The following is a 12797-nucleotide window of genomic DNA, read 5'->3' as shown; positions in this document are numbered from 1 at the left end:
TCATCATAAAAGCAGCTTTTATTAAATTTTTATTTAATGTTATCTTATGTATTTTCAACTTAACACTAATTTTGGTTTCCATTGACTTTAATGAAAGTTGTTTTAGTATTCTATGGTAAGCTAAAATGTCACCAATATGTATGCAGAACCATTCTATATAGCATTCACCGGGGCATGGATTTCTGGGGATTGTTGGCAAGGTCTGAGTTTCTCTTGTGTAATTTACACAAAAGATATGTTGTGTTCATCTTGTTTCAAAAATACCACCAATGCTATTTTCATTGGTTGACATTTTAGACTGTAAGGCTGGGAAAAATCAATTTCTTCCTTTTGCACATTAAGAAATTAAGTCATCTGTCTGGTAAGTGACCGAGTAAAGGATAAGAATTCAAATTGACCTCTTGTCCAGCTGTTTCTATCATATACTTTCATCTAAATGAAATACAACGTTTGGGGCACCCGGGTGTCAGCCGGTTGAGTGTCCAACTCTTGATTTCAGCTCAGGTCATGATCTCAGTGTCATGAGATTGAGTGTGGGGCTCCGTGCTCAGTGGGGAAGTCTGCTTCTCTCCTTCTCCCTCTGCTCCCCCACCCCAGCTCATATGCACACATACACTCTCTCTCTCAAATAAATAAATATATCTTTAAGGAAAATAAATGAAATACAAAGTTTGATGGGTTTTGTTATTAACATGGTAAGTTGTAACAAACTTTTATCACATATATTTTACTTTTTAAGTAGGTAATCCATGCACAGGAGACTAAAGGTTGTACATAAAAGTCAGCCTCTGTTAGCTCTGCGCCCAGCCACAACAGGCCACCACACTCAATGCACGTATTCCATATATTCTTCTGTCATATTGCCCTTTGTAAATTTCTGTGTACTTTGCTTTTCTTGCTTAAAAATGTGAAAGTAATCTTTGTAAATGATATGTATTTGCTTCTCAGAGCTGCATGACCACCTCTGGTTACTCCCAGCTGGCATGTACCAGTGCTTATTCAGCATAATGTCAGGCAATATCCTAAGCTCTGGGAGCAGAGGAGTGAACAAGATAGAAGAAAACCACTTGTCTTCACAGTTTACCTTCCTAGTTCGTGGTTGGTGATATGATAGGGGTAAAAATAATGGCTTCTGTGATAGACCTGAAGAGGGAGAAATGAATTTCTTCAAACATAATCAGAGGAAGCTTTAAGGGAAAAGTGGAAATTTTTCTGGGTTTTAAGTGATGGGTCAGAATTCAATGGGAAGAACTGGGAAGAAAGAGCACCCCAACACATATGTATTGGAATGACAGGTTTGGGTTTAGTCTTACGTATCTATTGTTTTGCATGGTAGCACTTGAGCTTCTACATTTAGGGTTCCCATTTGCTTGACATTTTGGGAAATTGATTCTTTTTGGGGAAATGGCTTCTTTATTTGCAAAATAAAGTTGCTTATTTGTCTTAGAAATCAATTTCTGCTAATCTTCTAATTTTTTCCCCCCAATTTGTTTACTTGAAGTAGAAATCAGGATTTTAATGGATGATTTTTACCTAAATATTTGGACTTTTTAAATATAGGTTCCAAAGTTTTTTTCTTTGTTTTACTTTTTTCTCATGTGTGTATGTTAAAACTATTATTTGATTCAGTGTCACTGTGTGCTTAGAGCAGAGGTTGTCAATCTTGGCTGCATGATATAGTCATGTGGAAAGCTTAAACATGCTAATACTTGGGCCCCACCGGGGTCTATGGTGTGGCCTGGGTTCCAGGATTTTCAGAAGTTCCTCAGATGGTTCTGCTTTGCAGCCAAGCTTAAGGTATTTCGGAGGTAACTGAAACATGCTGCGTGCTTCTCAAAAGTAGGTAACCATAGCTCGTTTGAGTGGTGTGATCAGTCTGTCATCTCATGTCTCTTGCTAAGAATAAAGTGAAATGGGGGCGCCTGGGTAGCACAGTCGTTAAGCGTCTGCCTTTGGTTCAGGGCGTGATCCCGGCATTCCGGGATCGAGTCCCACATCGGGCTCCTCCGCTGGGAGCCTGCTTCTTCCTCTCCCACTCCCCCTGCTTGTGTTCCCTCTCTCACTGGCTGTCTCTCTCTGTCAAATAAATAAAATAAAATCTTAAAAAAAAAAAAAAAGAATTGGGGCGCCTGGGTGGCACAGCGGTTAAGCGTCTGCCTCCGGCTCAGGGTGTGATCCCGGCGTTACGGGATCGAGCCCCACGTCAGGCTCCTCCGCTATGAGCCTGCTTCTTCCTCTCCCACTCCCCCTGCTTGTGTTCCCTCTCTCGCTGGCTGTCTCTATCTCTGTCAAATAAATAAATAAATAAAATCTTTAAAAAAAAAAAAAAGAATAAAGTGAAATGATAAGAATTGAGATAGTAGAATGGAAGTTCTTGAAGTTTATTAAAGCACTCTTATCGTTATTCACCAAAACGTAAGTGCAATTAAATAAGGCATATATATGGATAGACTAAATTTAAGGCCTTCAAATCCTGTGTGGTGGGGGAAGAGATTAACAGTTATTGTTTTGAGCTTTATACTAATCAGAGTAGTTTGGCTCATTATTTAAGTCAGAAATTAACAAATCTGTTTTTAGAGCCTGTAACAATGACTCACTTATTGTCAGTATAGTTAGGCAGACATTGTCTCACACTCTTGTTGACTTTGTCACCTACTTTCAATGTAATACGTACTCTGTTACCATAAGAGGATCTTTGTTTACTCCAGTAACAAGATGTTGGACAAGGACTTGTAAACCCAAATAGTTACCTCCCTGAGGTATCAGAGAGCTTCCAGAAAGAAATCACACTGAACTTTAGACCATTCCCTTATTTTATTCTGAAAAGTAATCCAGTCTATTTCCAGCTTGCAACTGGGAGCTGAGATCGGGCTAGGGATGTTTACTGTGATTTCTCTGTTTGGTTTGAAGTATTGTGATTTCCCACAATATGCCCATATCTTGCAGCTTGTACTACAATTGGGTTGCTTTTTTTTTTTTTTTTACATCTATATAGCATATTAGCACAGTGTCTGAAAATAGTGGGGCTTTGTTAATAGTATAGACAATTTGACAGAATGGGGTTCAAAATCTAGTTAGGTTTTCTATTTATAAATTGTTACCTTGATTTCTTTAACTTATTTAGCCTTAATTTCCATATCTGGAAAATTGCAGAAATGATATCTAAATTCCAGGTTTGTTAATGAGGTAAGATATTTTAGATTCTTAAGAGTGCCTGCCCACAGTTGGTCTGTAATAAATAATAGTTTCCTAGCTTTCAGATTGAATTATTCTAGATAATTATTCTAGTAAAAATGGTACCTGAAACAAACTAAGTTCTAAATTTTCTTCAATAATGAATCTTATTATTAATAATGACTATTGGATGTGATGTATATAAGAGTCCATTTTATGTAGCTGAATTTCTGATAAAACTAATAACTCCTGATAAAGGTGTTGATACCATACCTTTGTTTATCGTGGTAAGTTTTATAATTTTTCATTGTATTTAGAGATGTTTTACAAGAACTCAAAGATTTTTACATTATGAAGGGATACATTATGAAGGGAGAAATTAGAAAATTGATAGTCTAGACTGGGCAGTATAGTATAGTCAGGGCATGAATAGCTAGGTATCATACATACACAGTGAAAACACAGGTTTAATATAGGCCATGCTGAGGTGTAGCCAAATCAAATTAGTTCATTAAAAAATGTTTATTGCATTCCTCTGAGTGCCCAAAAAAGCTCATTGTAATAACGACTCCTCTCGTTTTCTGCCTTTCAGAATTGTTTTCATTTTTTAAGGCCCAATTCAAATGTGGTCTACTTTATGAAGTCGTCACCTTCCTCCCCGCCAACCACTGCCCCCCTCCTTAACGAGAAGTCCCTTTTCTCTGTGTTCTGTTGGTATGTGATCTCTGTCCTGGCACGTACTTCACTGTTGCGTATGAAAAGTAATGCTGCACCTTGGTTTCAGACATTGGGTTGAAGGTTGTGTGGAGTCCTAGTTAAGGGCACCAACTTTGACATCAGGGAGATGTTAATTTTAATTTGTCACTTTTTCTGTAAAGATTTGCCCTTTCTGAGATCAGTTTACTTAACAGTAAGACAGGAATAAAAGGTTCTACCTCATGGTTTTGTTGAAAGATTAAGTGGCTTAAGTGGCTACGGTAGGAAGTGTTCAATAGATGGTAGTGAATATGGCTATTGTTATTGTTCGTGTATGGCATGTTATTTATTGTGTGTAAATATGATATGTGACTTAAATATGATATGTGACTTAAATAAAACCTCCTCTTCTAGACTATGCACTTTTTAGGGCAGGGAACTATCACTTGGCATTTTGCATAAGGTTTAATAAATTAACAACTATTTGTTGATTGAATACATTAACTTTCACCTTCACTGGACTTTTAAAAAGAAGTGAAACATTTCCTAAAAGTTGTCTTCTAAATGACTTTGTTTTAAAATCCCTGCAGGTGCTTTCTCATCCCGTAACTTCAGTGTCCTGAAATCCGAGGATTCCACCAAGATAATATGATAGGAACTTCCAGTGATTTGGAGCCACATCCTACTTAGACTAATGCAAGCCTTCCAGATTTCCTGAGAGCGTGGTACGACAGCACACAGTGTAATAGGCACAGGAAATAATGCCATCTTTGCCTCAAGAAAGAGGTAAGCAGGTTGATGTAATCATATTATTATTGGTCATCACTGAGAATTTTTTCCTTTTTTTTTTTGATTTTATTTATTTGACAGAGAGAGAGACAGCCAGTGAGAGAGGGAACACAAGCAGGGGGAGTGGGAGAGGAAGAAGCAGGCTCATAGCAGAGCAGGGAGCCTGATGTGGGGCTCGATCCCAGGACCCTGGGATCACGCCCTGAGCCGAAGGCAGACGCTTAACAACTGAGCCACCCAGGCGCCCCTGAGAATTTTTTCTGAGAATTAAAAATTGACTCTTAAAGAGCCAGAATTTATAGTTTTACCTTTTCTTTTCTTTTCTTTCTTTTTTTTTTTTTTTTTTTTTTTTTGGTGGTGGTGGTAGGGCATCTGTCTTCTCTACTATGAAATTTTTGTTATTTTAGTGATATTTGATTGGTTTCCATTTCTTTTAAAGTTATTCAGGGACCCTCTCCCTTGGATCTGAATACAGAGTTGCCTTATCAAAGCACAATGAAAAGGAAGGTCAGAAAGAAGAAAAAGAAGGGAACCATTACAGCAAATGTTGCTGGGACAAAGTTTGAAATTGGTAGGTCTCCTCAGAAGCATGAGATTTTCATCACTGTTGGAAAGACTGGTTTGATGTTGAAAACAATGTAGAAATTCAGAGAGATAACTTTTGTGTAATTGATTTTTAAATGCCTTCTATAAAATGTTCTTTTTTATGGGATATTTAACATGTTAATAAACAAAAAGAACATCAGTGTAAACTAAAAGCTTTAGCTATTAATGGGATGGTATTATATATTGATTAATACCTAGTTTTTAAATCAAGTATGAAGTAAACATTAAACAGATTAAAATGTTGGATGTAAAATTTAAAAAGTACAAAATTTGAGATTTTTATTAAACAATGACTGACTTCAAGAGTAGAGTAAAAACACGTTTTTCTCTGTGTTTTAAAAAAATTGTTTTGATGATGCTGTTGCTTTTTACTAATGAAATTCCAGTTCTTATGTATAAGCAGTATCTGTGGTATAGAGAATAGTTAAGAATGATTGTTTTAAATTAAGATACACTTGCCCAACATTGCAGAACTCTTAACAAATACCAGAAGTACTCAACTAATCTTCCTCTTAGCCATTTTGCATTAAGAGAGTTAAGGAAAATCATAGTATGTTAATTATTCTTACCCTATTCATCTTTGAGAGTCTCATTTCCATTTACAGTAATTCACCAAAGTTCTTGAGCAATCAGTGGAATGCTTCATTGGAATTGAGTTGCCCTGATACCCTGTTCCAGCAAGTGGTCCTCAGAGGCGGGGACTTGAAACAAGTTAGCATGGGAGGGAGAGATGTGGAAGAGTCGGGGTTTATTTGCAGCATGTTTTCTAGAAACAAGAGTAAGGTGACCATTTTTAAAGTGATTGATGGGTGGTGTTAACTTATCCTCTTGCTTACTTTTAAGGTTCTGGTGGGGTTCATAGGGAACCTTGATCTACAGGAGAGTGTGTCAGTTCACTTCACTCTCACTTTCCCAGGAAGTTTTCCCAGGGCTGAAGTTGCCTTAGTATTCTATATACTGATTCCTGCCTCCTTGCTGAGCCCAAGCCTCGGTGTTTAACAGAATTCCTGGCTCAGTCCTTGGGTCAGGGACTGTTGGGAGAATACAGAGCTAAGTACAGGGAAGGAAAAGAGAGAATTGGCCATGTATCAAGGAGAAAGTGCTACCTCACTTTTTCCTTATGTGAGCTAGTGATATGCAACAGCTTACTTCTTATAATTTAATTACTGCTTTTTGACAATTTGAATTATATAATGGAAATACACTTAAGCCGTAGTCATCACACCTGTGTTTTTGCCCTGGTGTTGCCTCTTTCCTCATGTACAATACTTTGCTATAGTTTTCATAGTAATATTATTATAACCACTGACCAAACATTTCCACATGCATTACCTCATTTAATCTTCCAAATAACCCTGTAAAATAGGCTGCATTACTCCCTTCCTCCCTTTTTCCTGCCTTTCCTCACTCTACTAGTGAATTTGAAGTGGCTAATAGCCATAAGAAAATAAACATGGAAAAATAAAGATAGTAAAATAAGATGAATCTTGTGGCTGGTAAGGATACAAAATACATACCATGAGACCCTCTGTGGTTAGAAATGGACATGGGTTTCACTCAGAGCTTCCTAGCAACCAAAGCAAATATTAAAACATAATCAGTTATAGAACATAGTGCCCAGAAGATAAAATCATACTGGTTATTCAAAGAACATAAGACTTCTGTATTCCTGAATCTTGATTATAGTTCCTAAGAAGACATGTTGCAGAATAATGAAGTGCGTTCTCTCAGTAGTTCTGTAATTATTACATTATGAAATTCCACATTAATTTTTATATATCTCTTATAGAAAAGTTGAAGAAACAAGTCCAGTGGGAGTTAGCAAGTTATCCAAGTTCACACAGATGGCAAAAGTGGAACTTGAACCTGAATTCATTTGTTTCAAATTCAGTTTTCCTTTTTCTAGATCATATTGCCTAAATAAAATGTGAATTGAAATTTAAAATGAGAAACACAAATATATCTTCTGTATCTAAAATTCAGAGAGTTGCATGGATTCCTGTTTTTATAACTCCGGAACATCCTCTGAAAAGTTCTGTGGGTCAAGGCAAAAGATCATAGGACAAAGTGTGAGGAACGTATTTTTGGTAATTTTTATTAAATGGGGACAAGGAAGATCAGAGAAGGGGGTATGTAAGCATGCAAAGGGAAACTTGAGGAAATGGTTCATATGGTTATCTCTGTTTTACCAATAGGGCTTTTGGTTTGGTAGAAATTCAGTATGGAGGCAATTATTTCACCCCCTTTTTAAAAGAGAGGTCCTAACAGATCAGCATTTAAAGGTGTGGAGTTAGTCTTTAGCTGTCACCAACTTTCTATTTGGAACTGTCTCGTTAAAGGGATTTCTTTTCTGTGCAGCAGAGGATGGTATCCTTAAAAGATTCCAGTTGATTTCTAAAATTTCATTTCAAAGAAGAATTTGATTAAATAGCTTACCTGAGAAAAGTGACATTTTAAGACCTGGCATTGTATTTTTCTTTGAAGTTCAACTTTGTCAGCTCTCCAAGCTTGGAATTTCATAATAAAAGAGATTTATATATGACTGACCTTACAGATTTGGTTTTGTGAATCTAAGGAAAGAATGGATCTTTTCCACTGTTGTTATGTAACCTGAATGTTCCCAGCCTCACGGGTGCATGTGTACATTCATAACCACATTTTAGTAGCTCGTTATACTCCCTCCTTCTGTAACTGCCACCAGTTCCATTTCTCTTTTTAAGTTCTTCTCAGTTATTTCTGAGCAGCCCCAGCCAGTGTCTCTCCTGTACTCAGGAACAGGTCTGCTCTCAAGCTGCTATTCTGGCCTCATTATTTTTTTCTGCTAAGAGTAAGTTAAAGCAGTCTCCCAGTCTGTGTGGCTATGGCCCTTGTCCTTCCTCTGAGCCCTAGGTGGCAAGACAGGTCACGAAGCCTCATGTCACCAAAGCTGCATGGTGGTCTGGGGCAGACAAGAGAACAGCCCTTCCCCCAACTCTTGCTTTTTTTTTTTTTTTTTTTTTTTAAAGATTTTATTTATTTATTTATTTGACAGAGAGAGACAGCCAGCAGAGAGGGAACACAAGCAGGGGGAGTGGGAGAGGAAGAAGCAGGCTCATAACGGAGGAGCCTGATGTGGGGCTCGATCCCATAACGCCGGGATGACGCCCTGAGCCGAAGGCAGACACTTAACCGCTGTGCCACCCCGGCGCCCCACCCAACTCTTGCTTTGAACATTGTCACCTGAACCTTCAGAACAGCCCCAAGTTTTCCCAAGCCTCTCATGGAAAAGGGCAACTTCAGCTCAGCATTCCTCCCCCGCCCCAGCATCATCCACCTCCAATTACTGTTCTCTTCTTTTATGTCTGTGTTCTAGGAACCACTGGATAAAATGTCCTTTCTTTCTCCTCAGCCAAAAAGCAATCAAGAGTCTCTAGGACTTGAGACTGACAGGTGTCTGCTCATCAGTTTTATAATTTGCCACATAAATTCAGACAATTGATCCCCTTTTATCATTTCTCCTCATACATAGGGTATACAGTAAAAGGAAAACATTTAAAAATAAAACACTGAAGTGCTGGTATATAGTTACACTTTTCAGTTAAGACTTTGAATTCTGTTGGAACCCAAAATTTATCCTAAATATTTTGTTTCTTTATTCTAAACTTGAAATTCATTGGAAGAAAAATGTTACTATGTTAATTGTGATATCCAAATCAGAGAGGAGCATATAAATAGTTTGTACTGATAATCAAGATTTCCTCTGAGCATACATTTTTTCAATAGGATTAAAGGGTTAGGAACAGGTAGGAGGGCCAGTTTCCAGATCTCTACTGTGACCTCTGCTTCATTATTTCATATCCTGAGTCAACACAGCTGACTTGTTTTTTTTTTTTTTTAAGATTTTATTTATTTATTCAACAGAGATAGAGACAGCCAGCGAGAGAGGGAACACAAGCAGGGGGAGTGGGAGAGGAAGAAGCAGGCTCATAGCAGAAGAGCCTGATGTGGGGCTCGATTCCATCACGCCGGGATCACGCCCTGAGCCGAAGGCAGACGCTTAACTGCTGTGCCACCCGGGGGCGCCTCAGCTGACTTGGTTTTAATTGCTAAAAATAATTTGAACTGGGGAGGTGGAAAGTATAGGATAGGTCTAATGATCAGGAACTATTTTTACCTTTTCCCTTTTAGCCCAAGGTCACAAAAAAAGCCCTGAAGTACATTTTCCTGAGTAGAGGTGTTGTCTCAGCTGTGTGTCTGTTTTCACTGTGCCGTGAGTAATCACTGAACTCTTTAGCAGCGTGCGTACCTGCTAAATCTCAGAGGGTTGAAACCAAGAATTTTGAGTTCTCGGTTACTGGGAGTCTAATTTGGCCCTAGATAAATTGTCGTAACTAAAAATAGGAATAGGCTATCACTAATGGATATTTTGCAGATGAAATACTATGAGATAAAATTTACATATATCAGAAACGTTTCCACAACGAATATGTTTCAGTAGTATTTTGATTTTCATTTAACTTATCATTTACTTGCAGTTCGTTTAGTAATAGATGAAATGGGATTTATGAAAACTCCAGATGAGGATGAAACAAGTAACCTTATATGGTGTGATTCTGCGGTTCAGCAGGAGAAGATTGCAGAGCTGCAAAATTACCAGGTGGGAATTAATTGTGACCGATTACTGGTTTTAGGAGAGTTATGTGAATTCCATTATAATTTTATTTAGATAGGGTTCTTAATGTGTGGATGTATTAAATTTCAGTTCTAACTTACCTAAATAGCCTATTTTGTTGCTGTCCAGTTGTACTGACTCTTTGCATAAAAGAATTCCTTCCAATCTAACTTTTAACCTCTTTCCATCTTTAAGGAAGAATTAATAGGAGAAAACTCTTCCTACACTTTGCATTATGCTTAAAGACAAGTGACATGGAATAGATTGCACAGAGAGATCAGGAAGTGGAAATAACTTGTAATGTCTGCTATGTGTAATCTGGCTTCATTCTTTTATTTTTAGAATGTCAAACATATTAAAAATAGACATCAAACTAAAAAGCCAAATACACACAATTTTTGACAATCGACATTTTGTACAGTTTGTCAGAATGGAGTGTAATACAAAATGGATTATAGGAAATAAGGCCATTCTCGCCAATATTTCTACAATGCTTATCTGCATGAATATAGTAACTTTAGAATATTAGAAATAATTTGGACATTGAATTACCAGTTATTCAACACAGAAAATTGTAACTTTAATATCTGTGTAAACACTGTTTTCTGATTTCTTAAAAAATCTGCAATTTTATTCTTGCTTATTGCAGATTCTTTACTTCTATAAAGTCATTATAGTTCATTTCATTTTAAATGTTTTACATTAGTAGTCAGTTTTTTGAAAACATTAAACTCAGAGATGGATGTAACTCTCTTGTAATATAAATGAATATATTCATGAAGTCCATGAGAATATTAACGTTTACCTTTTTATTTTGCAGAGGATCAACCATTTTCCAGGAATGGGAGAGATCTGTAGAAAGGATTTCTTAGCAAGAAATATGACCAAGTAATCTTCATTTTCTTGTAATAGAGAAGACCTTTTCGAAGTTTGTTTTGAATATTATAGTGCATCTTTCGCCAGGTTACATTGATTTGAAATGATATTTTGATGGAAGAGATAGAATTTTAGAGCTAACAGGTCTTAGAAATTTCCTGATTCTTCCTTCATTTTGCAGAGAAGGTAACTGAGAATCAGAGAAATGAGTATCTTGCACAAGTCAAGTAAACAGTCAGTAGCAAAGCTGGAGCAGAATCCTGGTCTCCAGAATCTCAGGCTTCTTTTTACTGCAGTTTAGCAACATAACACACTGAGTGTGTATGTGTGTGTTCATATCTGGTTATTGAGCGTCCGTTTGTTAGTGAACATCTAATGTGTGCCAGGCACTATAGTAGGTACATTTATGCACACACACACACGCACACACATAGACACATGTGTACGTCCCTACCGAGGGATATACATGTATATATATTTACCTCTGAGACCACTATTTGGAGTAACAGTCTGCTTTTATGGGAAAAACTGTTCACAGGTTCTCAGATGTTATACCAAATAAACTGCAGAATTTTTATGCAAGTTATGTTTCTGTGGATTAGGTTTTTTTTTAAATTTAAGAAGTTGAGTAATAATTTGAGAAAATTTTTAAAAAAGAAAACTCAAACAGAGAAAGGTTAGTAAACTTGGTGTGTAACTAAATATTTATATGCATCATGTGAAAGTTTATACACTCACTCACTCAACAAATATTTTTTGTGTGTCTACTGTAGACTAGAGACTGCTAACAAGTAAACAAGATGAGTAAGGCCTAGTTCCTGCCTAGAACTCGAATTTTAGTAAGGGAGAAAGAGTGATACATATAATACAGTTTCATGGTACCCCATTAGGGGAGAGTCAGTGTATGGCAGTGACGGGGCCTGGATGGTTTTCTGGAGAATTCAAATGCACAATGGATATTGAAAAGTGTGTAGGAGTTCACCCTTTGAGAAGAAGGCAAGGATACTGTAGGCAAAGACAACAGTGGGAGAAACTATGTGCAGACTTAAACCAACATGATATGTTTGGGGGAACTTCAAAGCAGTTTCTGGGGTTTTATAGGGTGTCAGGAGGCTCAGTGTGAGATGCCGCTGCAGCCAAATGCAAAGGTCAGGCTGCATAGCCATGTTACTGTTTTATTCGATCATTTAATCATTGATTCTTTAATCTCTTTAACTATTCAGCAAATATTTCTGTTTATCCTGAGAGAAATAAGAACTTTTTTAATGGGTTTAAGCAGAGAAATGGTATGTTTTAGATACTCTTGATAGGTCTGTAAATAATGGATTCAAAGAAGGTAGGAAGGAAGGAGGAAGCCCTGAAGGAGGTGATTGTCAACATCTGATAAACCAAAGGAGAGATAGTGGGAATGGGGAAGGGAAAATACACCTGGAAAATAGGGGTGAGATAGAATTGACAGGACTGGAAAGCTGCCGCCCTGTGAGAATCAAAGGGGAGGAGGAGAGCAGCGTCCAAGATGACTGCTACGTTTCTGGTTTAGGAGATCGTGTAGGTGGGGCGATTATAGGAAGAACAGACTTCGGAGGAAAGCAAATTCCCTCTGAAAAGTTTTGGACATGTGTTCATTGAAGTCATTTACTTTCATCTAACACATATTTATTAAATATGCTGGGCAGCGTGCTGACCTTAGGGCACATGAGGTAATCAAAGTCAGACTTGTGGCTTTTACAACTTTGGGTTGCAACTGTGATAAGTGCGGTGAAGTAGAGGTACATAGTTGTGAATCAGTGCACGGTGAAGGACTTCTAGCTGAGGGACGCATTGGAGAGTTCCCGGAGGATATGCTGTGGGAGCCTAAACAGGAATGCTGAGTAGGAGTTTATTGGTGAAAGTGGTAGAGAACAGCTTTTTGGGCAGGAAGAATAGTATGGTCTGAGGTCACATGGTGGCAGAAAGCAGGAATAGTCAGGATACTGAATTAAGGCCGAGTGTAGCTAGAGTGCAG

At 37.6% G+C, this 12797-nt stretch overlaps 1 protein-coding gene across 8 annotated transcripts in view; it reads left to right on the top strand.

Moving 5' to 3' along the window:
• The window catches only part of TTLL7 (tubulin tyrosine ligase like 7), a 196314-nt gene that overhangs the window by 98507 nt on the left and 85010 nt on the right, over positions 1–12797 (top strand). For 7 of the 8 annotated variants that reach the window (XR_015726274.1, XR_015726275.1, XM_087866046.1 and 4 more), the window contains 4 exons: positions 4461–4656; positions 5099–5230; positions 9780–9901; positions 10737–10804. Coding sequence is in view for 6 of the 8 variants with exons in the window: in XM_087866046.1 (XP_087722172.1) it covers positions 4632–4656; positions 5099–5230; positions 9780–9901; positions 10737–10804 (347 nt within the window). In the remaining 2 variants the exon portion in view is untranslated. Of the gene's footprint in view, positions 1–3750; positions 3889–4460; positions 4657–5098; positions 5231–9779; positions 9902–10736; positions 10805–12797 lie in introns of those variants that run through there. The other variant, XM_087866048.1, reaches the window with a different exon arrangement.

Source organism: Ursus americanus, chromosome 12 (assembly GCF_024610735.1).
Source record: "Ursus americanus isolate L20-20 chromosome 12, mUrsAme1.1.p, whole genome shotgun sequence".
Taxonomy (NCBI): domain Eukaryota; kingdom Metazoa; phylum Chordata; class Mammalia; order Carnivora; family Ursidae; genus Ursus; species Ursus americanus.
Note: the sequence above shows the minus strand (reverse complement) of the source record. Positions and strands in the feature narration are given on the sequence as shown.